Consider the following 26,919-nt stretch of genomic DNA (forward strand, 5'->3'; position numbering starts at 1 on the left):
AGAAAGATTCTGGGAAAATATAAGCATCTAACAACTTTTTTTTAATAATATGAAAAACAGTTTTATTATTACAGTCATAGCCCTTGGAAATTTCCTCCATTGTTATAACCTTACTCTTCACAATCTGTACAAGTTTTTAAACAAGCTCATGAACAAGATCATGGGTAACACTTTACAATAGACTTCTTTAGTTAACATGAGTTAATTGCATTGGTTAACATGAACTAACAATTAAAAATTTCTCTAAAGCAAAAATTAATCTTAGATAAAGTTAATTACAACATGTACGAATACACTTTTAAAATCTAAATGGTATCTGTTAATACTGTTTAACTGACCCAAGCTAACATTAACTAACAATGAACAGGTGCCTGTAACTGTTTATTAACAAAGATTTATAAATACTGTAACAAATATATTGCTCATTGTTCGTTATATGCTATGTTATAATGCATTAACTAAGGAAGGTTATTTTAAAGTGTTACCCAATCATAATGCAAACTAATCACATAAAAATAAGTGGATTTTTGTATTTACTGAAAAATATTTACTAAAGCAATACTACAATCAACAAGCATAAGAAACATTGTTTTTACATTTCTCATAATTACATCCTTTAAATAAAATAATCGCTTTATATAAAGGATGTAATTATCACATAATCGGTTTTCTCACGTCCACTGGATCATTAAAAGGGCATGCTTATACATTGAGGAAAATAACTATTCTTATGAAGAATTACAAATTAAAAATCAAATCAGACTAGGTGCTACAATACAAATCCATGGTTTCTGTAATAATAGCCATTTTCTTAATCAATTCATCTAAATTAAAAGAGAATAAAGTCATTTATTCAAGAGATTTTGATGAATGTGGGTAACCAAACAGTTGCTAGTACCCATTAGACAGAATTTTCAGTTTTGGGTGAACCGTCACTTTAAGGATTACAGAAATGTAGCTCTTCACCATTTCTGACTAAACACCTTAGTACAGGTAGTTCCACCACAATATCATTAAGAGGTTGAACAGCCAGTTGAAATGTTGGACCAGTTAAATGGAGTAATGTCTTAAAAGCACAACAGAAGAATAGCTTACTTGTAGCAGTCTGTACATTAAAATGGCACAGAAGAATGCATTTTAGCATTAAAAAAAAGAAACTTCACCTTTGAATCACTTCAGAAATACTGCACAGACAACTTTAGTATAAAATGTTTTTAATTCTCAAACCAACAAACAACCACAATTAACAAGTAAAAAAGGATTCCCAACCAATCCCCTGGAACAATAAAATAAAGTACACAAATGGAGAAGAGGCTTTTTGGGCATGATCATATGAAAATAAAACTTGGCGGTTCTCTCTTCCTGCTGTCAAAGAAAACTTCACTGAGACACAAATAGGGACCACAGCCACCACCACTTCAGCACACATCTAGCTCATCTGGACTGCTCAACTGGAGAAAAAGAAAGAGAGGGAAACATTAGGAGGCAAGCTGTAACTGTACATTTATATTATATATATATAAAAAATTAAAAAAAACTAGCAAAACTTGAGATTCTTAAATGATTAGTTCACTCCATAATTAATTTCCTGATAATTTACTCACTCCTATGTCATCCAAGATGTTCATGTCTTTCTTTCTTCAGTTGAAAAGAAATTAAGGTTTTTGAGAAAAACATTCCAAGATTTTTCTCCATATAATGGACTTCAGTGGTGGCCAACGGGTTGAACGTACAAATTGCAGTTTCAACGCAGCTTCAAAGGGCTCTACATGATCCTAGCCGAGGAATAAGGGTTTTATCTAGCAAAACGATCAGTCATTTTCTACCACAAATGCTCGTCTTGCAGAAGCTCAACTTCACGCATTACATAATCACGCATGCGTGATGTAGGCAGAACTACCGACCCAGTGTTTACAAAGCAAACATGCAAAGAAAGTCCTTTGGAACAAAAAACAAAAAAAAGTCAAAGGTAAACCAATGTCAGATATTTTGAAGTTGGAGGAGAAAATGAGATGGAGTTCTCCGCCCTACCCTACCTTTTTGTACCAAAGTACACAGACTAGGGATGTGCCGATACGAGTATCGGTACCGACCGGTTCACGGGGCAAATTCCAAATGGAAGTGATCATTCCTATACCCTTGGAGTGGGGACTTTGGAGTAAGCAGGGCACGTGCGTGCGATTATGTAGTCCTTTGAAATGCATTTGGCAAAGCGAGCGATGTAATTTCCTCATTATCTTCAGATGGCATGTTCCCGTGACAACGCAGCAAGGTGTCCATCAGCAGATTCGCTGATGGACACCAGCATAAAAAAATACAAAATACATTTTATATTTTTTTATATATATATATATATATATATATATAAAAAAATACAAAATACATTTTATATTTTTTTATATATATATATATATATATATATATATTAGTTTTTATATATTATATAGCATATTTTAAAAACTTTTTAAAATATAAAATGTATGTTTATTTGCAACAGTTATGCTAACAACAATAAAAAGATATTTATGACAGTAAAACAGCGACATCTGCTGACGGACACCGTGCAGCTGAAGATAATGAGGAAATTACTTCGCTCGCTTTGCTAAGTGCATTCCAAACGACTACATAATGGCACGCACGTGCCCTGCTCACTCCAAAGTCCCCACTCCAAGTGGATAGGGATGATCACTTCCATTTGGAATTTGCCCCGTGAACCGTTCGGTACCGATACTCGTATCGGCACATCCCTAACACAGATGAAAACCTAACCACACGTGACTTTTCCAACGTGATTACGTAATGCGTGACGTCGCGGACGTGCATCGCAGAGCTAGTGCAAGATGAGCATTTGTGATTAAAAAGTACATATTTTGTTTGTTTGGAAAATGACTGATCATTTCACTAGATAGGACCATTATTCCATGGCTGGGATCGTGTAGAGTCCTTTGAAGCTGCATTGAAACTGCAATTTGAACCTTCAACCCATCCACTATATGGTGAAAAATTAGGGCTGCCCTCGACTAAAAATTTGTCTGGTCGACTAGTAGTCATTCATTTGAACCATTAGTCGACTAATCGCACATTTATAAATGAACCATTTATATCATAATAATGAGCCTTTAATTGCCTACATAGCCTAATAAAGCGCTCAAGTGCACACATAAAGCTTGCCACGGCACACTGGCAGAAGTAGCCTAATGATTATGAATGTGTCAGGGTAAAACAGTAAGGAGGCTGCAATAACATTTTAATAATTCAATGATAAACTAGTCAAGTGCTTTCTTTGTTCTCGGTTTAAGAGATGAAACGGCGACACTGACTCGTCATCTCTGCAGTAGTGATGCGCCTGTATGCATGTGTAATACAGATTACATCATTTGAGAATATCTGTCATCCATTTGAATTGGTTTATTTGAAAGTAGACATTTCACTCTCTATAGTTTTTTGTCTGTAAGGCAAACATGCACAGAGTTTCGGAGTTTGCACTCAAATCCACAGAGACCGAGACGGTAGAAAGCGCATCCTGTTGCTTTCATTATTTTACAAAAGCGCAATGTGTTATTATTGCTATTATTGTGAGTGCACACAAATAAATGTAGAGTCTTTACAGATTTGAAAGATGTATTACTCTTATCTGTATGAGCAAAAATGAGGGAGTATTTTAAGAGCAAGTGACCATCTCCTCCATCTGTCATGCAGTGAGCACGCTACAGCTTCCACACTCCACACAGACACTTGAATAGCACACATATTTCTAGATTAACATCAGATTGAGCAGCCATGTAAAGTCGCTGCTACCAACACATTACAGATGATAAGCCATATTTGAGGTCGATGAATGATAGGCAAGCGTTTGGATGTCCTGGCCGATGTACTACCACACAGACCAGCCCTTAATGATCTGCATGACTTCGCCAATGTGGATTTTTTTTTCTGCGACTAAGTGACTAATAAAATGTTTCAAACGAGGCTTGGTCGACCAAATGGTTAGTCGACTATTAGGGGGCAGCCCTATGACAAATACTGTAATGTTTTCCTCAAAAACATTTCCTCAAAAAACAAACTTGAATTGAATTGAATTTTGGACGATATGGGGGTGAGTAAATTCAGGAAATTTGAAATTCAGGAGTACGGTTGTGCAAATAATTCGATTATTTGCACAGCCCTATTCAGGAGTGAACTAATCCTTTAAACTAGGGATGAGCCAAACTGATACTCAGAATCAATAAATGTCTTACTGTAGGTGGAGATGTCGATTTCCTCAGGCAACTCTGCGACGTTGACTTCAAAACGGTCCTGCACATCATTCAGGGTCTTTGCATCCGTCTCATCTGATACAAAGGTCACGGCCAATCCTTTTGTACCAAACCTACCAGCACGAGCAACCTGAAAGAAATGAGGATAAGAGAGTTTAACAATCTTGAGTTGTCCATTTTATTACACTTCTAGGTTTGATGAAAAGTAGAACACCACAGCGTATCATGCATAAATACCCTGTGTAGGTACGTGTCTGAGTCTTCAGGCATGTCATAGTTGAAAACTATATTAACACGCTCGATATCCATCCCACGACCAAACAGATTAGTAGCCACCAAGATTCGACGTTGAAAATCTTTGAACTGTTGATACCGGGACAATCTGCATGAAAAGAGAAAGAAAAATGATTTCAGCATTTTTTCCTACCCAACCATTTCAAGATCATAGGATCAACAAATGTCTCACCTTTCTTCCTGAGCCATTCCCCTGTGTATCGCAATGGCAGGGAAATTCTGTTCAACCAACAGCTGAGACAGAGCCACACATCGCGGAACTGACTTGACAAATATCACCACCTACAAATCAGCCAAACAAACCGTTGAGTTGACCGCAGCCGCATTCAAGGTCGACAACTGTAAAAATGTGATGAAACAACAATTACCTGGTTGAACTCGAGAACGTCAAGCAGGTCAAACAGCTTGCGGTTCTTTTCGCTGTCCTTCAGTTTGACGTAGTATTGCTGAAGACCATGCAGGGTAAGTTTAGTCTCGTCATCAACAAACACCTCCATTGGCTGCAAGAAAAGAAGAAACTTTACAATTCAGACCATCACTCACAGTTTTTGAGGGAAGTAGGTACATCCATAGATAAAACTGCACAACCCTAATTAAAACTGCAAACAAAAAGGAAAGGATGACTCACATCTTGCATGAATTTGCGACAGACCGGTCTGATCTCTTTGCTTAATGTGGCACTGAACATCATGCACTGCTTCTCGTGAGGGGTCAGTCTGAAGATATCCTGGACATCCCGTCTCATATCTAATATGCAATCACACACAATTACTCCTCCGGTGAACGGGAAAAAAATCTAGCTCCGTAAACTGGCCCATACATGACAAAATCAAACCCACCTAGCTGCTCCAGCATCTTGTCGCATTCATCCAACACAAAGTGTTTGACATTTTTGAGGTTCAAGGTCTTGTTGCGAATGAGGGCAAGGATTCTTCCTGGAGTTCCCACTACAATGTGAGGGCAGTTCTTCTTCAGCACTTCCTCATCCTTCTTTATGGACAAACCTCCGAAGAAGACAGCACACTTAACGTTGGACATGTACTTGGAGAAGCGCTCGTACTCTTTACTGATCTGAAAGGCCAGTTCACGTGTGTGGCACATAACCAACACAGAAACCTGCAGAGAAGAAAATGACAAAACGGGTGAAAATTTTTGTTGAATTAACATGCATAACTACCACAAGATCTCATAATAGTCTCTATCTAAAGTAGCAGTCTGCAACAGCATAAGAAACCACTGCTGGTTATTCAAGTTCTTCAAGTGTGACGATTTAATGCTGAACAGAACTGTTTTCTGAGATCAGTGTCAAGAAAAGTTTGAAACAATGTTAGAACAGCCTAAAACATTCTAGGTTTACTGGTCAAAAGTTTGGAATTAAGAGACTTCTTTCAAAAACAAACATCTTATGCTCTGCAAGGTCGCATTTAAAACAACTCTTTTTTTTTTTATTATTGAATATATTTTAAAATGTATCTTATTCCTGTGATGCAAAGCTGAATTTTCTGCATCATTACTCCAGTCTTCCGTGTCACATGATCCTTCAGAAATCATTCTAATATGCTGATTTGCTGCTCAAGAAACATTAATTATTATCAATGTTGAAGCAGTTGTTAATGCTTAATTTTTTTGGAAATGATACAATATCACTTAATAGTTTGGGTTATGATTAAAAAAAAAGAAATTATCACTTTTATTCACCAGAGCAAGGACATAAGAATCCTGAAAAAAAAAATCAGCAGCAAAAACTGTTTGCATAACCACGTAACCATAATTATTAACTATTACCATTAATAATAACGAGTAATAATAGTGTTCATCATCTGTTTGATTACGTCTTTAATTGATTTTTCCATACATTTCTGCCATATGTACATTAACTGACAGTCACCACTGATAAGCTACTACTAAATATTGTAGAAACCTAATTTGCTGTAAAGTTGCTTTGCAACGATTTGTATCATGAAAAGCGCTATACAAATAAAATTGAATTGAATTGAACGAGTACCAATAATAATTAAGCGCCAAATCAGACTAACGGAATGATTTCTAAAGGATCATTTGACACTAAAGACTTGAGAAATGGCTGCTGGAAATTTAGCTTTGCCATCACAGGAATAAATTACAAGTAAAAAAAAATGGTTCTCTTCAATTTTTATATTTTTTCACAATATTACTTTTACTGTAATTGTACTGTACTTGCGTTTAAATTAATGTAATGACTTCAAAACTTTTGACTGTTAGTGTACAAGCTCATGCCAATTTGGTTTATACAAATAGGAAGGAAAACCATAATGTTGAGTTTGCAAGATCTAGTTTAATGAGCACACACCTGCCCATCCACTGGCTCGATCTGTTGAAGTGTGGCAAGCACAAACACGGCGGTTTTTCCCATACCAGACTTTGCCTGGCACAGGATGTCCATACCCAAGATGGCTTGTGGAATGCACTCATGCTGGACTGAGGAAAGATCATACATTTTACTACTAAACATAAAATCATGTTAATACAATTACACTGAAACCAAGACAGCATGAAATTGATTCTCCATCTGGGTCAATATATTATGTTCGCACTTTAATACTGATTTAAATTTAAAAGAACAACTAGGTACTTGGATGTTCTGATGTAACTGAATATGGTGGCTATTCATATTCACAAAGCCATTTTAAATAAATCTATACACTGCTGCTCATATAATAGATATACTCATACTAGATCAATTTTTACACAGCAGTGTACTCTAAAAACCTTAAAAACGTCATATAAATCCTCACCCTCAGAAGGATGCTCAAAGCCACAGTCGACGATCGCGCGGAGCAGCTCTGGTTTCAGGAGGAAATCACGGAAGCCGGAGCTGTGAATGGAGACGTAGGAGCCTTTCACCTCCTTCTTGCCAGCTGGGACTGCACTGTCCACAGCGGTCTGCGGCTCCTCGTCTTCCTCATAGTCCAACAGCTCATTATCAACATCGTTTTCGGCCATGGTAACTTTGGTGACAGGGAAACAAAGATGTAAAAAAAGAGAGTTATGCCAAAGATACTGATCAATATATAAACATGTTCTACTATAATATGTGACACACAACCATAAAACCACTCATTTATACATATGAAAGATGGATAAATAAGCTTTCCATTGATGTATGGTTTGTTAGGATAGGACAATATATGGCTGATATACAACTATTTGAAAAACTGGAATCTGAGGGTGCAAAACAAAATCTAAATATTGAGAAAATCACCTTTAAAGTTGTCCAAAAGAAGTCCTTAGCACTGCATACTACCAATCAAAAATTTAGTTTTGATATATTTACGTTAGGAAATTTACAAAATATCTTCATGAAGCATGATCTTTACTTAATATCCTAATGATTTTTGGCATAAAATAAAAATCGATAATTTTGACCCATACAATGTATTGTTGGATATTGCTACAAATATACCTGTGCGACTTAAGACTGGTTTTGTGGTCCAGGGTCACATAGGCAAATATAGAATCATTTACACGAAGAGAAAATGTACAGAGGCCAAAAATGCTGCTCAGTGTTTTGCAACCTAAGCCTTAACTAATGAATGGAAATTATGCAGCATTATCCAAACTCCTCGAAATTATCCATAAATCATCACTTCTATTGCTCTCTTTAAAATATTGGTCTCTGTTCGTAAATCGTACCTAGATGGTGAAAATAGTTAAAGGGCAAAAACATCCATAATACAAGTTGCTATATACATGCAACATTAAAACCAGCTCCGATTGATTTAGCCAATTGACTAACGTTACCACTCAGACAATAGAGAAGCCATTCGCTGTCCCATCGAAACCGATCTTCTGATCTAAACGGTCAAAAGCGCATTTTTCCAAAAGTACCTAGAATATATATATGACTATGAAGTCTTGTGATACACGTGCAGAATGCAATACGAGGCTGTTTGGACGCAAATCGCTTTCGTTTTCGCATCTCGGCTTTGAGCCTTTCAGGCTGCGCGGCTAGAGAAACGCGAGGTGTCTAACGTTACAACTAACGTTATGTTGTTTTTAAATACTTAAGATTCATTACTAAAATGGCCTCTAAAATAAGGTTAAATCCGGAAGTGCGTACTATTAACTATAACGTATTTAATAAATTAGAGTTATTAAAGGTACAAACAAAACAAATTACCTTTCGATGTTGGTACTGAACGTCGGCACTCGCGAATCGTGCGGGTTAGGCCTTAAGTTAATAGCGCTCCCCGGAAATAAAAACCGAACTCTCTCATTGGTTGTATTCAACGCCAATAATGGGTGAAACGCAGAGCATGCTTGCGATTGGGTAACAGTAATCCGCGTCGATGTTGTGGGCGGGTTCCAAAGCCGGTCGCCAGCCTTTATACTTCAAAGTGTCCACACGATGTCACTATATGCATTCTGATTTTAGGCCTACAATGATAAATGTGTATAAACGGTGCGACCTAAAATCGAAAACCGTATTTAAAATCTAGATCTAAACTCTAAAATCTTTGTTGTCTTGCTTGTTTCAGCATTTGTAATTACCAAGCCATGAAACACTCAGTATTAAAATAAACATCACAGAAAACAAACAGGCTCACGTAATAGATAGATAGAAGAACTGTGGCAACATCTCCAAGATGCTTCAAGAGACCTCCCTGCAAAGCTACCTAAAAAAAAAGTATGTGCAAGTGCACCGAGGGCAAAAGCTGATTTAAACGCAAAGGATGGTCACACCAAAAGTTGATTAATTAATAGTTAACTAGTTCATTTAGTTAATACACGTTAATTAATAAAGAAAATCTAGTTATGGCATTATTTGTGACAGCATCCTCATTTTACAGCATTTTTACACAAGTGCCTAAAACTTTTAACAGTACTGTAGCTTTGCAGGTTTCTTGAAGCGTCTTGGAGACGTTGCCACAGTTCTTCTGGATTGAGTCTGTCTCAGATTGTTCTGTTTCTTTATGTCGTTATTACGATTAATGTCAAAATTAAGGTTTTGAAATGTAAACTGATATTTCCTACGGACACACTACAGCAAAAGATAGAAATAACTGACTTAAAGCCATTGTAGCTGGTGAAAATACTAGTGTTCTAATCATTTGGGCTATCACTGTATATAAATAAAAGTAAAGTCTGCAAATCTATCTATCTATCTATCTATCTATCTATCTATCGTGAAATAAAGAACAATGTGGTCCACCTTCAGAAGATTAACCGGACAAAATTTTCTTAACAGTTACTCCAATCAACACCGCAACATCACCTGCCCGCTACCCACTGTGGCTGAGGTTAAGAAAAATAACGGATTGGTGGAATGAGCTGTCAATCATGACCATTCCTCTAGTTTATCCTCCTATTGGTCGTTTGTCAATCACATGAGATCTGCTGACGTTAGAACATTGCACTGTGGTTCATTTTGAACGAGACCGTCAAATAATCGGAAAACAGAAGCCAATTATGAATTGATTTTCAACGCGTATTTATTATAATCAGACAGTTTATGATTATTTATATACCAGCATTTTTATTAAATTACGGTCAAGGTAGTAGGCGGGACTTGGGCGGGGTTTTCTTTTGTAGGCGTCGACCGCAGCTCTCCTTGAGGAAGCTCGCCCTGACGACTCATATTTTCCTCCAAATGAGCATCCACATCCAATATGTCCAATATGGTTCCGTATTCATTTCCCGACTTACCGTAGTGGTCCAACGGCTTCGCACAGAAAAGGATTGTCGATAGCTGCCGGTTTTGTGACCGATCATCTTTAATATGGCAAGATCGCAGGAGCCGCTTGGGTAATGAGAACGAAATTCAGGTGGGCATTGCTCTATGCATTTTCCATCACTGCCAGTGTGTGATCGCTGGACCATTATGTGTGCACCATCCATTTGTGTACGACGTTTATTTTACCATGTTAATCAGGATGATATGACAGAGAGGCAGTCTAGGACAAAGCGGGGAAATTCCAGCGCATCGCACTCATGCTCCCATCTCTCTTAACTAGCGGCGGTGATTTGCCTGCTTGCCCATCTGCTTTGCCATGGGGAAAAATCATAATCCACACCCGTATTATTTTACACGGAAACAGATGTGATTATGACCTAATTTAAGGCACCAACATACACTGTGCTTTTAATTCAACGCAGCCTTCCTCCATTCCAAAGGCTTTTGCATTTAATGTCATAACGCTGCACAATCAAAACACTATCATAATCATATCACTAAACTCCCCTACGCAAAAAAGCAAATGTAATATGTTGCTAATAATGGATTCGTAACACCTATAGTAAGAACTGGCATCCCCCTGGTGGTACTTTTGCATGAGGGTTTGCTGAGTCCAGACTACAGGCTTTATTGTACAGTAGTAGCCTATACGAGTCCGCATCATATTCGTTGAAACAACGGTTATTGCTAATTTAGGCCTTTTTGGTCTTCTGGCTCGTTGAAAGACCTGAATGGCCTGTTATGGCTTCGTTTTATTTTCAATGTCGCGATATTAAAGCTTAAACATGCATCAAACTGTCATGGCTTTTATGCACATTTCCTTTTTGCCATTTGTCACACTGCGTTTTGTTGACATTTTGGACCAACCAAAGGAAAATACGTTTTGGTGAGCTCTTATGGGCTTTCATTTTGGTTTGTCGTGAATCACAGTTTAAGAGATTAATTATGTGGCTCTTGCCTGGGCGTACTAATGATTAAGGGCAGTCTGATTACATGTTTTGGTAGGGAGGAGAGTTTGTTTGACTGTATTTAATGAATAGACTGTGGTTTTGCTACCAGCTAAGAAAAAAGGTGTGTGGATCCCATGCTGATGTTTTATTTATTAATTTTTCTAATTATTTACTTTTTGTCTAAAAGAAGTGGATATGGTGATCATTCTTTGAAAATGATGTCATTGCAGTTGACTATTTGGCTGGTGTTAAATTGGAGCTTTATTGCTTAAAGGGATAGTTCACCCAAAAATTTTAATTCTGTCTTCATTTATGCCTTCTCATGTCATTCCAAACCTGTATGACTTTCTGTCTTCTGTTGAACATAAAAGAATATAAACTGAAGAATACTGGTAACCAAAGAGTTTCAGTTCCTATTGATTTCAATTATATAGACAAAAAATAGATGTCAAAAGGAACTGAAACCGTTTGGTTGCCATTATTCTTCAAAATATCATCTTTTATGTTCCACAAAAAAGAAAGTGATATAGGTTTGGAATGACATGAAGGTGAGTCACTGACGACAGCATTTTTATTTCTGGATGGACTATCCCTTTAACACTTTCATGTATCCATTTGTATTGGAATGTGATGTCATGCTCCGTTCCAGACATTAACGAGGTCACAAAATCTTTGTGAGCAAAATTTCTAAACCACTGTAATATCAGCCAGGCCTGATGAGGTAATAGTGACCTCATGATGATTGGGCCTAATATGCCGAAAAGGGCTCTGTTAATCTTATCTCATCACATTTATTCATGAGTTTTGTAAACAACAGTCTATATCAGGGTTCCTCAAATCTTGCCCTAGAGGGCCAATGCACTGCACACCAACCCTGATCAAACTCACCTACCTGTGATTTTCTAATGATCCTGAAGACATTGATTAGCTTGCTCAGGTGGGTTTGATTAGGGTTAGAGCAAAACTCTGCAGGAAAGTGGATCTCGTGGGCCAGATTTGAGGATCCCTGGTCTATATTTTCAGTTCAAAACTGCAAAATTTCACACACAAAAAGGCTTTTTGCGTAACTGGATATTACTTTTGGTCGGTTAACATTTCTATCCTAAAACAGATACTTACCTCACATTTACTTTTAGAACTGAAGCCTCACATTGGAATTCATGCTTTGCCACTGTAAACAGTAAAGCCACCTTCTTTGATTTGATTGGCCATCTCAAGCATTTTGACACTGACAAGCACAGTTAAGTGACACAGTTACATTACGTCTATGGTAGTTACAGCCCTGCTCTTCGTACACAATCTGACAGTTGTGAACATCTGAGAAGATTGTGATTTGCTTGAGGTCCCAGTTTAACCATTGCTGTACTGTTTTGGAGTCAGGCTAGTGTGGTAGATATTACAGTCAAGAAAAAAAAAACAAGAGATTACCTAGAAATGCATAAGATCTCTCCAGGTTCAAGTATTGGCTGGTTGGCCGTGTTGGTAGTTGTCTTTACTGCAACATTCTGTGGGAAAAAAAAGTGTCTTTCACTTTTGGCGGCCATTGAAAATCTGTGTATTGTGAGGCAATAGATAGTAATATATACATTACAAGTATTTGTAGCTATATTTGTATTTTTGCCTTTCTGCTGGTGTCTTGCGGCTGCAGAGTAATTAGTCCAATGGCATTTACAGCTTGGGTGATTGCCGCACAATTTTCCAGAATTTGGCACCCATGAGCGAAGACAGCACATACTTCCCAGGGTTCTGCGCCATTTAGGAAATGTGGAAATATTAACAGATTTTTCCATGTACCTTAAAACTATGGATTTGCAATTGTATAAATAAATAGTGGACATTGCTTTTGTTCTAAGGGCTGCACTTTAGTCTTTTTTTTTTTTTTTAAATGACGTCAAAATAAACATATTTACGGGTGTGGTAGACTGGTCATGTGAAATGAAAATGTTTAACTGATAAGGTTGCTGTTGTGTTTTCATCAAGACAAACAAGACGTTATGTAGTTCACATGCCCAAGAGAGCCAGAGAGAAAGCCATTATCCACCCTTTGCAACCTCTTTTACTCGCTGTATCTCTCTTTTCCTTTCTGTATCTGTGTTTAAGTGTTCTGGCATTGTCACACTTTCTCTTGGTTTATAGCTGCTGGCTAACTCCACGTCATCATTTCAAACAGCACAAGGCAACTTTCTACATTGTTTGCAATTTAGCCAACATGGCAGTTATCTTGTGAAGGATGAAGTGCTGTAAATGAATTTCATGATGACTTTGGAGGGTTTGAGTTCAGGACATTATTGAATTTTTTTGTAGCACGTTTTAGCTATTATCTCAAAATATCAGGGAAAATTTGATTGATGACCCCTTTAATTGACCTTGCGACAGTTTAACTAATTATTACTCTTTTATATGTCTTTGTGTTCAGGTCAATCTTTCTGAAGTGTCGACTGTCCAACTTCTTGACACACTGAAAAAACAATTGGTGTAGAAGCAGTTTGCACTCAGAAATTGCTTGTAAATTTGACAGCTGAGTACAAAGAAATGGCAAGTAACACAATAAATTGAGCGTGAAGTTTTCAAAGACTGAAATAGGATTTTCTTGTAAAACATACTTCAATAATCTGCAATAATACAAGTTTGAAAAATCATTTTACAGTGCCCTTGGGTACATTTTGTCTTACCTTTATATTTAGTGTTTCAGTAACAACCTGATAAAAAAGCTTGTGCTTTCTTATAATAAACTGCATTTGAAATAATTTAGCCAACTTGGAACAAGTAGACCTGCCCTTGAAAAGCTATGGTCGTGGTTAAGTCATTGCTGTCATAAGGTCAATTGAGAATATATGCTAATAATACTACCTTATACTAACTAATGTAAACATGGCTGGCTCCTGAGAGTGACACTTTATCAGGGTCTCTGAATATGAATAATCTGTTTTCTCATTTTGTGGACCGATGTGCCAAGCGAGCCCTCATGATCTTTTTAGCCTCACCTGGTAAGCCATTAGTTATGTTTATGCAATATTGTCCCTCCTTGTTTTCTCAAACCACTTAACGCAATGAAACATTTGTGCAACAGAGAACACATGTAATGCAATTCTTCCTCCAATTATTCCAGTGATTGATCATTTATGCCTAGATTAACTGATCATATTGATGATCATATTTAAGATACTTGATTGTTCACCCTAAATTACCATGTGAGCTTTTCAGTCAAGTCTGTGAGTGAGTCATTAGCTGTCTTTGTGAAGGGCAGTTATGGTGAAGAGGGTGTGTTCGTGTCTCTACGAGCTCAATGATCGTGGAATGTCACACAGGGCAGAGGAGCTCCATGATGAAGCTAAAGCTATTGTGTGATGTTCGAGTCATACAGAAGAAGTGGTCCATGCCTATGATGCATGACGTGGTTTGTTCTAAGATGACTTTGTTTAGAGCTGTGTGTGTGTGTTTGTGTATTTAGGTGTGTTTTTGTGTGTATGTCTGCCTGCCTGTGTTACTGATCATGTTAACTTTAAGTTGACACAGAATTAGTGCTGTCAAACGATTAATCGCGATTAATCGCATCCAATATAAACGTTTTTGTTTGCATAATATATGTGTGTATGTATATATACAAAAAGTATTACACTTTACACAAAAATATTACACAGCACAGCTGTTTTCAATGATTTCTGAAAGATCATGTGACACTGAAGACTGGAGTAATGGCTGCTGAAAATTTAGCTTACCATAAATTACATTTTAAATAGTGCTGTCAAACGATTAATCGCGATTAATCACATCCGATAAAAGTTTTTCTTTACATAATATATGTATGTGTACTGTGTTTATTTATTATGTGTATATACTGTAAATACACACACACATTCATTATATATTTTGAAAATATTTACATGTATATAAATGTATATTTTTGTATTATTATATTTTATATTATTATATATAATTCTATTATATATAAATATATTTAATATATAAACATAACGTAACATTCTTAAATATATACATGCACTTGTTGGTATTTATATATACATAATAAATATACACAGCACACACTCGTATATCATGTAAACAAAACTTTTATTTTGGATGCGATTAATCGCGATTAATCATTTGACAGCACTAGAAGGGATATTTTAATTTCCACTTTTTACACATTTTATTCCATTAGAAATGTATCACAATTATTCTTTGACAAGTATGTTAAAGGGGCCATGAACTGAGAAACCAAAATTCCCTTAATCTTTTGACATATAAGAGGTAATTGTACTATAAAAACAACCTGTAAGTTTCAGAACTCAAAACTTTCTCATTAGTCTAAAAACAGCTTATATTGAAGCCAGTCTGCCAATCTCTCCTCCCCCTCTGAAGAAATCACACATGCTCTGTGCTTCACTAACACTGGTGCAAGCACGTTCAAGCCAACAGAACAGATCTTTGTTTGCTTTGGAGGCTGCTTCTCGTTTGGTTGTTGATCCACCAATGATATGGCTTCCTCCTGAGCCTCGGTAAATGGTGTCAAGGTAATAGGTAATCTGTCTAGCACAGTAGCTCCCAACCACGTTCTTGGAGCCCCACCAACAGTGCACATTTTGATGTCTCTGTGATCAAACCCCTTCAGGTCATCAGCTCATGAGTAGAGACTCCAAGACCTGAAATGGGTGTGTTAGACAAAGGAGACATGCAAAATGTGCAGTGTTACAGTAGGGGCTCTAGGAACAGGGTAAGAACCACTGGTCTAGTGGTAGGCTTGGCTTCCCCAAACACATTTGTCTGGTATAATAGTTTAAAGGGGCCATGAACTGAGAAACCAAAATTCCCTTAATCTTTTGACATATAAGAGGTCACTGTACTATAAAACATCCTGTAAGTTTCAGAACTCAAATCTTTCTTGTTAGTCTAAAAACAGCTTCTATTGAAGCCAATCTGCCAAAACGACAGCTTGTGGAATATACCACTCTATGATGTGATAGTGTGGCTAAACACCGCCTCCACAGAAGAAGATCAATGCCTGCTTCTACAGCGCTGCCTGTTTAGCCCCGCCTACCATTTGCACATGTGGTGTTTACGAGAGAGGCGAATGCGCAGGTCTACGCAGAAACCAAATGATAAAGATAAGCTGAAGAAAACAAGACGCTGTGCAGTGCCAAGTTGTAGGGAAAAAACAGTCTTTGCATTGCCTTCCTTCTGATCCCAATGTTAGAATGAGTGGATTCACTTTATATTTAATAAGGTGACCAGACGTGCCACTTCCCGGTGATACGTTCTGCCCAGGATTTCTAAATTGCCTAAAATAACAATCAAAGCACTGCGAGAGCGATTCGAAACCTCTGCTCTCTATCGCTCTCGCGGTATTTTGATGTCATGCAACGATCAATCCGCGCAGCGCAAACAGCTAAAACCTGGTTATTTTAGGCAATTTAGAAATCCTGGGCAGAACGTATCACCGGGAAGTGGCACGTCTGGTGCGTCAAACGAACGTGTGTGTCAAAGTGTTAGCCAATCAGCAGTGGGTGTTTACTTCCGAGTCTACAATCCTCCACGCCTATTCAAACAGAGCTTTCACATGAGAGGGATCAAAAACAGGACAGAAAATAACCTATTACTTTTAAATTATGATGTTTTTTGATGTAAAAATGTTGATGACATTATAAGTGGACTGCACATTATACTGTGGAAAACAGTGCAAAATAAAAATAGAGGCAATTCATGACCCCTTTAAAAAAAAACAACGGCTCACGTGACATCACATATTCTACATAACTCTCATGTTGCCTGCCATGTTGAGATCACATGATCTGCCGAATATACTCAATTATCTTGTATTTTTTTAGTAAATTAATCATGGGTGATAAATGCATTTCTGCTTTGGCATTGGAAACAGAATACTGTTGTTTGTTGTTGTTGTTGTTGTTGTTGTTGTTGTTGTTTTACGCTGCATCCACAGCAATAGGTGTCAGTATAGAGTACTGAAATAAAATTTCTATTTATAGCAATTCCTTCAAGTACATCAGATATTGGTGACACTTGCAATAAACACTGACAATACAAGTTCATTGAAGCACTTATGCTCCCCAAGGCTGCATTGATCAAAAATACAGTAACATTGTGAAATATTATAAAAGTTTTAATTTAAGTCTTGCCTATTTTCAAATATTTTAAAATCGAATTTATTACTGTGATGAAAGCTGAATTTTCAGAATCATTACTCTAGTCTTTAGTGTCACGTGATCCTTCAGAAATCTTTCTAATATGCCGATTTGCTGCTCAAGAAACATTTCTTATGTTGTGCTGCTTAAAGTGGGGGAAGTCGTGGCCTAATGGTTAGAGAGTCGGACTCGTAACCCAAGGTTGCGGGTTCGAGTCTCGTACCGGCAGGGATTGTAGGTGGGGGGAGTGAATGTACAGCGCTCTCTCCCACCTTCAATACCACGACTGAGGTGCCCTTGAGCAAGGCACCGAACCCCCAAATCAGTGAATCAAAGGTCACACTTTATTTTAAGGTCCAATTCTCAGTATTAACTAAGACTTTTGCCTCAATAAACTCGTAATTACTGCTTATAAAGGTAGTTGTTAAGTTATTGGGTAGGATTATGGATGTAGAATATGGTCATGCAGAATTAAAGAAAAATGGTTCTAAACAGTACCAGAAAAGGGTTCTTCGGCTTGTAACAATAGCAGAACCCTTTTTAGTGCTAAATAGAACCTTTTTAATAGGGTTCCATATAGAACCATGCTTTAAAAATGCCATATAGGACCGTAATGGTGTTATAAATAACCTTTTTAATGATAGTTTTCCATTAATATTAGTATGTTAATATCATTAATATTAGTATTATTTGTATATATTATTTATTAATACTGTTTTTTACCCCTCTATCTGCCTGTTCTTATAATATCTTGAAGTGTTTGTTAGGGTTTTACATAAAATCAACAACAACAACAACGTGTCAATTAGGTACTTTTATTTTTTTTAATGACGTGAAATTGTAGCAAAAATGACAGTGTTCTAACAACAGTTATTAGCAGAATACATTAATGAATGACAATGGACATTGAACATAAATAAATGCTTAAAGAAATAAAACAAAATAGAACATAAAATAGTGTATTGAAGACGAAGCTCCAGTAAAATATCTTCACAATCCTCTATGATACCTCTAAGTTAATCATTCTCTGTATTTTGGTGTGACTGAATGGCAGTTTCTCTCTGCAGATGATGAGGTTGTAGGATGTGACAGCTTCTGAAAAGCACAATTGAGTTTATATATACAGTTTGTCTCCTTTCATTTGTTTATGTAAAAACAATTGTTTATGAAGGCCAAAAGTAGTATGTGAGCACTTCACAATGTTAAAAGGAAAAAGTTATATAGTTATAAGACCAAGTTTCAGTGAAACAATCACAATCCAATCAATATGATGCCTTTAAGTCCATCATTTTGGTGTGATTAAGTGGCGATTTTTCTCTGCAGATGATGAGATTGTAGGATGTGATACATCTGAAATACACAATTGAGTTCAGAGTTACAGTGTGTTTATGTAAAAACAAATATGTTTATGAAGGCCAAAGGCAAAAATAGACAGTATGTGAGCCCTTCACAATCTTGTGGGATAGTTTTAAAATTGTTTTGTGACTGGGTATGTTTATACATAAACCCAAGTAATAATTAAAAAAATCTAACAATATGAATTAAAAATTCATTGTTTCTTTTACTTACTTAGTGGAGAAGAGGAGAGAAGTTTCCACAGCTTAGCAGAGCTGCACGCACTTATATGTGACCAAAAACTAAAAAAAAAGATAAGAACATGTTTGTTTGGAAAGCAGTTACGATTTTAAAGTTAAATTTGTATTTAAATTTAAGAATGAAATCATTTACCTGTTGAGAGCGTGTTAACAGTCTGTGTAGTTGGATCACTGAACTCCAGAAAATCAGTAATGAGATGCTTTGACAGTTACAGATTTGAAAAACAAAAGGGCGGGAACAAAGAACCATTTGAGTATAAAAGGGTTCTTCAGAATGCTATGGTTCTAAATAAAACCATTACTGCATGTAAAGAACCTTTAAAGAACCATCTTTTTTTAGAGTATGAGTACTAATAAACAGCCAATGTGTTATTAATAGGCATGCTAATAAGCACCTAGTTAATTGTGAGAATTGGTCCCTAAACTAAAGTGTTACCAAACTATAGGAATAGTAGTGTCACCCCATAGATTGCATTGGGGTTTTGGGGGCATGGTTTCGGTACAGTTCATAGCGTATTTATAAATGCTTATAAATTTTAATCTATTCTTAACTGCTGTCTTCCATATGCATTGTTAGGATTGAGATTAATCGCGGTACAAATGCGAACCTAAGGTGTCGAGTGCGGTTCTTTTTTGTTTTTTTTTTACCAAGAACCATTACACCTCTAGCACTGATAGACATCTAATGACTTTCTGATGCATATTACATTCAAAATTGCAAGGAATTGGTTAGATATGAGTGCTGTTGAGAATTAAATAATCAATGTATTTTCAAAGGTTTGGCAGCTTAGTGGTGTTATTTTAAAAGATAAACTACCGTGTAAAAATTTGGGGCTTTGTAAGATTTTTTTTTTATTTATTTATTTTTATATAGAGAAAGAAAGTACTACTTTTATTCAGAAGGAACACATTAAATTGATAAAAGTGACAATAAAGACATTTATAATGTTACAAGAGATTTCTGTTTCAAATAAATGCTGCTGTTTACAGAAATCCTGAAAAAGTTTATTTTTTTCCACAAAAACTATAAGCAGCACAACTGTTTTCTACAGTAATAATAAGAAATGTTTCTTGAGCAGCAAATCGGCATATTAGAATGATTTCTGAAGGATCATGTGACACTGAAGACTGGAGGAATCGCTATAGTAAAGAAAAATCAGCTTTGCCATCACAGAAATAAATTACATTTTAAAAGACACTTATTTCAATTCTAATAATATTTCACAATTCTACAGTTTTACTGTGTTTTGATTAAATAAATATAGCCTTCCTGAGTATAAGAGACTTGAAAAACATTTTTTAAATCCTACCAACCCCAGACTTTTGAACGGTTTAGAGTTTTTTAGGCACTTGGTCAAAGGTTAACAAGATCCACAATAAAAACTGTCTAACAAAAGATCAGTATTTATTCAGTATATAAGCATTTTCTGCTATTCCAGTGGTTTCTGTATAACCGTCACAGCATTATTGTATTTTTTTTTTTCTCTGTCAGTCTATTATTCTGTTATGGTTTCCGATAACCCTGCCCCTAAATGCCACGTAAAAACAAAATGAGCTGTGGTTTTTTCCTGTCTAGTTGGCGGCTCTTGGCCAGAATAAGTTTCAGTGTAGACCAGACCTGTTACTGATTAGTCAGATGTCTGACTATGTGAAACTACAGAGACAGGGTTTATTTCTGTTCCAAACCCAAACAGGGCTTACCAAGCTCTAAATTTTTATGTTCCTTTGAGAAAACACACCACATTTGTCTTTAGTAATTTAGTAATATGTGTATGAACGCATGAGTGTTTGTCTATTTCTCTGTCATCCGCCCATTACTCTATACTCTAAATATAATGCACATTCCCTCTCTCTCGTTAATGGCTTAGGTTGTGGCTTAGCTGCTCCATTTGTGTCTGTGGTTTGTTGTAGGATATACAAATAGCTTGCTGTTGTAATGCAGTACAAAACACTTACACAGATCACATATGCTGTACAGTCATTTTTCTTCTTGGTTGTATTCAAACAGCGTCACAGGTTTGCTTTGCACGTCATCGTTCATTTAAATATGAGGTGACATAGATGTAAGACTGGAATGCACTACACAACTTTTGACCAGAATTTTATTTTTATTTTTGTCTGGACGAATCGGCGCTAGTTGCCAAAGCCAAATAGGCAATTGCAATTTAGGCAATTGGAGTTAGACAGATTTTCTCAGAGAATATCCTATAAGTGTATGATGATGAGCACACTTATTTATTTATTTTTAGCTGTAGACTATGATTCCATCAGGAAATCAAACATAGTTTGAGCCGATTTTATTTTTGAGATTAATCAGAATAAAACAGAAATTGTGATATGGCTTAATGTGATTACTAGATCGCAAATTTTAGGGCTGTTACTAATTATTATATTTTCTATTTATTTATTTTTTTCTGGTTATCTAACCATTGGTAAATCTATAAATTATTTTCTGATTAGTTTCTGATTAGATACTAACCTTTGTTAGTTATTATTAGCCAATAAATAATAACCGTAACTTCTGCCATTTATTTTTCAATGTTTTATTTGTTTTATTCATGTTCTCATAAAAATACTTACTTTACAAATAACAAATTCCCAACATAAAAACCTAAAGTTCCTAGAATTAAGAGGCATTAATTATTAATATGTATGTCAAATTTGTATGAGCATAAATGTCCAAAATAAATTCAGCTCAACAGTAGGTAGTGCCAAATTATAATTCGAAATGGACTTTATTATTTATTCTTATTTATTATTTAAGCTACATGTTGTTTTTACTTACTCAAGTAACACTTGCTGTTCACAAGTGTTGTTTCGTAGTTAAAACACTTCAGTAAACTGTACTGTATGATTCAACATACTTTCTGTGGTTGTTTATTTCATGTTATAGTATTAAAGAGGAAGACATGATTGGTTTACGTTTTCAGTACTAGACAATATTAGAGCTCTCTCATCATAAACACTGAATTAATTAGTTAATCACAGCAGCCGCAATCAAAATCTCAATTCTTTTTTCCAATGAATTGCGCAGCCCCTCAATACATAATCTCACTTCCCTCATTTCCACAGATTAACCCAGTCCTGATATACACGTCTTCAAGGAAGCCTGTTTACATCCACGGCGCCAAGAACCCTGTAGCATCCTTCCAAGTCCCCACGTCACTGCTGGACTTTTCCTGTCCTGGGTTCCTCCGTCATGTCAAGCCCTAGCAGCAGCCCAGAGAGAGAGGGAGGGATGGCAGGTTCTGTTCAGCTGGAGGACCTCAACTCGCCTCCTGGTCTGGAAACTGACCCTCCTTTAGCTGGCAGCCCAGTGCTCAGTCCGGATTCCAGTTCCCATGATGCTGCGCTCTCTGCCCCGGCGGCCTCCCCGGCTGACTCAGAGAACCTCAGTCCAGATGAGCTCGAGCTTCTGGCTAAACTGGAGGAACAGAACAGGTAAAACAAGAGCAACGTACATACGAAACAGTTTTCAAATATTTTTTGGAAGTCAATGGCAAAAACTGTTTGGTTACCATCATTCTTCAAAATACATTCTTAACGTTCCACAGAAGAAAAAAACTCAACAACATGAGAGTGAGCAAATGATGACACATTTTTCATTTTTTGGTGAACTATCCCTTTAATGATCGCTTTAGAGTTCATCCAAAACTGAAAAACAGGCCATTGTTTACTCACCATAATGTTTTTTCAAAATTACATGACTATCCAGGCTGCTCTTTTCTATATAATGAAAGTGAATGAAGACCAGAATGTCAAGTACCAAAATGACACAATTTTTAATTAAAATGTCATAACTCAATCTTCCGGTCAAACAACAGACTCATCTCTGGTGATGTGTGTTTAGTCCACTTAAACTCCCCCTTTTTACAATCGATTGCAAGCTCACATTCATATCTTCCTCCACCAATCAACAACCAATGGACAGAATCAAGTCCCCGCCATACATTTTTTATTATTCGATAATCTGTTTCACTCGGATATATGTCATAAGTTGTTGCCACCTTGTCGTTATTCCTTGAAAATCACTGTAGCTCTTTGGCATGATCATGAGAGAAGTAACAATGTCTGGTTTGTTCTCATAAATCTGATTATATTTCAATAATTGTGTTGTTTCAGTTCACAGATCCAATCTTAATGATTTGTTCACAAGTCTGATTTATCCGGTTCTCGGGTTAAACTTCAATGATCTGGTCTCAGCGGTTAACAGCTCAATGAAAAGGAAGAATGACAACCTCATTTTTTTCTTTTTAAAGTTACTCACACAAAGCTATGACTTTAAAAGAATATAATTTGTATAGATTTTTCTTGATGCACATATGGTACCTTTTTGTAATTTCAGAGATTGATAGACCCAGTTCTCAGTCACTTTGAATATATTAAAGGGGTCATATGATGTTGCTAAAAATAACATTATTTTCTGTATTTGGTGACACGAAACACACAACGCCTTCGCGACATGGCGGCGGCGGCAACAACAATACTACAGCGAGAATAAAAGTTATTCCTTCTTTCTTTGCGTGAACATTTGGGCGGCGTTATGCAAATCTTCCCACATCGTGACGTAGACATGTGGGGGCGTTTTAGAATGAACCGTTTTAGGTAGGCGTGGTTGACTCTTAACTTTTATAAAGAATATCTCTTTGGATTTGAGACTTTAGTCTTTGCAACTTTACAGATCTTCTTTATGCACCAAGAGCTTGTAACACTCCAAAGAGAAAGGAAATATTGAAATCGCATCATATGACCCCTTTAAAAAGCAGTGGCCAGGAAACATTTTATAAATCACATTTGGCATTCAAAAAATGGTTTCGAACCTGTGAGTATTTGAAACAGCATCAGGGCGAGCAAATGGGTAATTGCACAGAGCAAATGTCAAATGACACGCACATAGTGTGTTGCGCTTTGATACGTGACATCCCTCTGAAGGTAGCAACGCCTCAACAAAGGAAACACTATGCATGCTTGAGACAGAAAGCTACGTGTGTGGTTTATCATTTGACCTGTGAGTGGCAAACTTATAGCAGTTAAGCTTCTCTTCCTGTAACAGCTGATATGTAACAAGCTTTCGCTATTAATCTGTTGTGGTGGTTACCTGGCAACTACAATAGCAACAGTTACCATGCTGAATGTAGAACTTTAATGGGCCATTTAAGCTACAGTCGTAGAAATGTGTTTAAACATTCTCTGTGCTTCTGTCAGAGAGATCGCCAGGATTCCTAGAGATTTCACAAGGCATTAATACGCTATTATTCAGCCGATGTAGTCTAGCTGAAATACAGTATTTTGAATCCAAGCGGTGGTGGAGTCAACAGGTGTGTATAAAGAAGCATCTGTATTGTGTTTAGTGGTCTTTGCTAAGACAACCATCATTTACTATTACTCATACTTAGACTCTGATAAAACAGACAAAAATGTATCATGCACTATCAGGTCACATTTACAGTTGCTTGATGAAATTTTGCAAGCGGAATCCAGTCATTTCAATAGCAATCAATGCGATTGGAAATTTTGCGCAAGGGCGCAACATTTCCCCATGCAGATTTTGCATCAAGTTTTTCACATGAATTCACTGTTTTGAACAACAGAATGCTGCTTGGTTTCTGTGTAAGCTGTGCTTTATACATCACTACACTGTACTGACAGTCGACAATAGACTGTTTTTGTTGCGGAATTTGACAGAAATCACGCTATTGTGAACATGCTCTTATAAGACATATCTAGGTGCCAGAATATAATGGAGGCTCTGAGGTGGGCTCTTTTGATATTGCAACCACCTTTAGCAACTAGGCTGGGTTAAAAATATTGATTTCTCAATTTTAATCTATTCTCATTTTGATAAACCAATATCGATTCAAAATCCCAAGAATTGTTCTTTTAGTCTAGGCTGTTTTCAGTTGATGTGTGAACAAAACTTCACTGAACATTATTTGTAGCGCACATCCCATCCAAAAAATCGCAATAAGCTCTGTGCTTTGTTACTTTTGAGATGAAACAAAGTCTCACCTGTCATATTATGTTAATTTTATGATAGCATTTTATAAACGAATTCAACCATTGTCAAAACAGTGAATGTTTTGACGCTCTTTAATGGGCAGTGACAGACTGCTGTAGTACCTCAGTTCAAGAAAACAACAGTGTGGAAGTTTTCTTTAGAACATTTTTTTTTTTTTTGATTTCTTAAGTTATTTGTTGTTGTTATTCCATCCTGCAGATTGTACTCTAAAAGTCCATGTTCTTGATCCTACTCACCACCAATGTACAGTATTTAATTTGTCATTTAGACAAGTTCTCTTGACTAAATGTTTATGCAAAAGATAACGGTATACTACAGTTCAAAAGATTGGGTCAGTATAATTTTTAAAGATTTTGAAGTCTTATTAAGTACATTTATTTGATCAAAAAACAGTACAAACAGTAATATTATGAAATATTATTGCAATTTAAAATAGCTGCCTCTTCTACTAAATCCTTTTTTTAATATACTTTATTCCTGTGATGGAAAACAATTGCTTAATTTTTGTGGAAACTGATACGTTTTTTTTTTTTTCAGGATTTTTAATGAATAGAACATTTAAAAGTACAGCATTTATTTGAAATGTAAATGTCTTTACTATCAATTTTACTTCCTCTTTTCGCTGTTACTACTCGATTTAATGTGTCCTTACTGAATAAAACTATTAATTTCCTTGAAAACAATTTTACAGACCCTGAACCTTTGAACAATAGTATAGGTTTAACCTCCCTTACAGAATTTGAACCCACTTCCTTTTGGGTAGCAGCCCAGATCTTTAACCACAAGGCTGCACTACCATTTGTATACCCTGATCTCAGTGTGTTGTGTTGCATTCAGGTTGCTAGAAGCAGATTCCAAATCCATGCGCTCAATGAGTGGATCTCGGAGGAATAGTGGCTCCTCTCTGGTGTCAAGCTCCTCGGCATCTTCTAACCTGTCCCATCTGGAAGAAGACACTTGGATCCTGTGGGGACGGATTGTCAATGAGTGGGACGAGTGGAGACGAAAGAAAGACAAACTTCTGAAGGTGATTGATTGGTCCTTTTTCATTCAGAATCAGAATGACAATGTGTTAACCCACATGATAGACGCTAGACAAAAGGATCTGAAACCTGTACATTCATCTCTTATTTTCTGCCTTACCCTCTCTCTATCCGCAGGAGCTAATAAGGAAAGGCATTCCTCATCATTTCCGAGCAATCGTTTGGCAGTTATTATGTAATGCCACTGACATGCCAGTAAAGAATCAGTACTCTGAACTCTTAAAGATGTCCTCACCCTGTGAAAAACTCATACGCAGAGATATTGCCCGCACATATCCAGAGCACGACTTCTTCAAAGGCCAGGACAGCCTGGGACAGGAAGTTCTGTTTAATGTCATGAAGGTGAGAAAATTTCTTTCAGAAATGGGTGCTGAAAGAAAGATCAGAGATAAAGTAGAAACATGGTAGAGCAAATGAAAGAAAGAGTGAGTGGTGGTTTATTGAACAAAAATGGAAAAATTTACAAAAAGTAATTTTCAGACTGATAACAAAAAAATTATAAAGAAATCAATAGTTCACCCAAAAAATTAAATAGTCATAATTCACTCAAATGTCATGTCATTCCAAACCTACATGATTTTCTTCCTTCTATAGAAGAAATTAGCAAAATGTGGATGCTGATGTTTTCAGTATAATGAAAATGAGAGGTGAATGAGGAAATAATACAAAATACAGGAAAATTACAAGAAAAACAGTAATATTGTGAAATATTAATATGATTTAAAATAACAGTTTTATTATTTGAATATATTTTAAAATGTAATTTATTTTTGTAATGGCAAAGCTAAATGTTCAGAACCCATTACTTCAGAAATTACAAAGAACTACATACACACACACATATTATATATGATATATATATATATATATATACAGTGGGTACGGAAAGTATTCAGACCCCCTTCAATT

General features: G+C 36.4%; 2 protein-coding genes across 5 annotated transcripts in view; one reads left to right on the forward strand and one right to left on the reverse strand.

Annotated features, from left to right (window-relative positions):
• Positions 1 to 1,197: 1,197 nt before the first annotated feature.
• On the reverse strand, positions 1,198 to 8,787 carry LOC107676896 (ATP-dependent RNA helicase DDX39A-like). Its single transcript, XM_016471637.1, has 10 exons — positions 8,710 to 8,787; positions 7,325 to 7,537; positions 6,880 to 7,007; positions 5,390 to 5,666; positions 5,179 to 5,297; positions 4,919 to 5,050; positions 4,723 to 4,832; positions 4,494 to 4,638; positions 4,239 to 4,386; positions 1,198 to 1,451 (listed from the first exon to the last, which is right to left on the reverse strand). Exons 2-10 carry the CDS (start codon positions 7,530 to 7,532, stop codon positions 1,435 to 1,437), a joined length of 1,284 nt encoding a protein of 427 aa, XP_016327123.1. The 5' UTR covers positions 7,533 to 7,537; positions 8,710 to 8,787; the 3' UTR covers positions 1,198 to 1,434.
• Positions 8,788 to 10,149: 1,362 nt separating this feature from the next.
• Positions 10,150 to 26,919, forward strand: part of evi5l (ecotropic viral integration site 5 like) — a 37,791-nt gene continuing 21,021 nt past the window's right edge. For all 4 annotated transcript variants that reach the window (XM_016471633.1, XM_016471634.1, XM_016471636.1 and 1 more), the window contains exons 1-4: positions 10,150 to 10,354; positions 22,021 to 22,389; positions 25,805 to 25,994; positions 26,128 to 26,352. In XM_016471633.1, coding sequence (XP_016327119.1) covers positions 22,148 to 22,389; positions 25,805 to 25,994; positions 26,128 to 26,352 — 657 coding nt within the window. In that variant the 5' untranslated portion in view covers positions 10,150 to 10,354; positions 22,021 to 22,147. The remainder of the gene's footprint in view (positions 10,355 to 22,020; positions 22,390 to 25,804; positions 25,995 to 26,127; positions 26,353 to 26,919) is intronic.

Source organism: Sinocyclocheilus anshuiensis, unplaced genomic scaffold (assembly GCF_001515605.1).
Source record: "Sinocyclocheilus anshuiensis isolate Anshui unplaced genomic scaffold, SAMN03320099.WGS_v1.1 scaffold2166, whole genome shotgun sequence".
NCBI lineage: Eukaryota > Metazoa > Chordata > Actinopteri > Cypriniformes > Cyprinidae > Sinocyclocheilus > Sinocyclocheilus anshuiensis.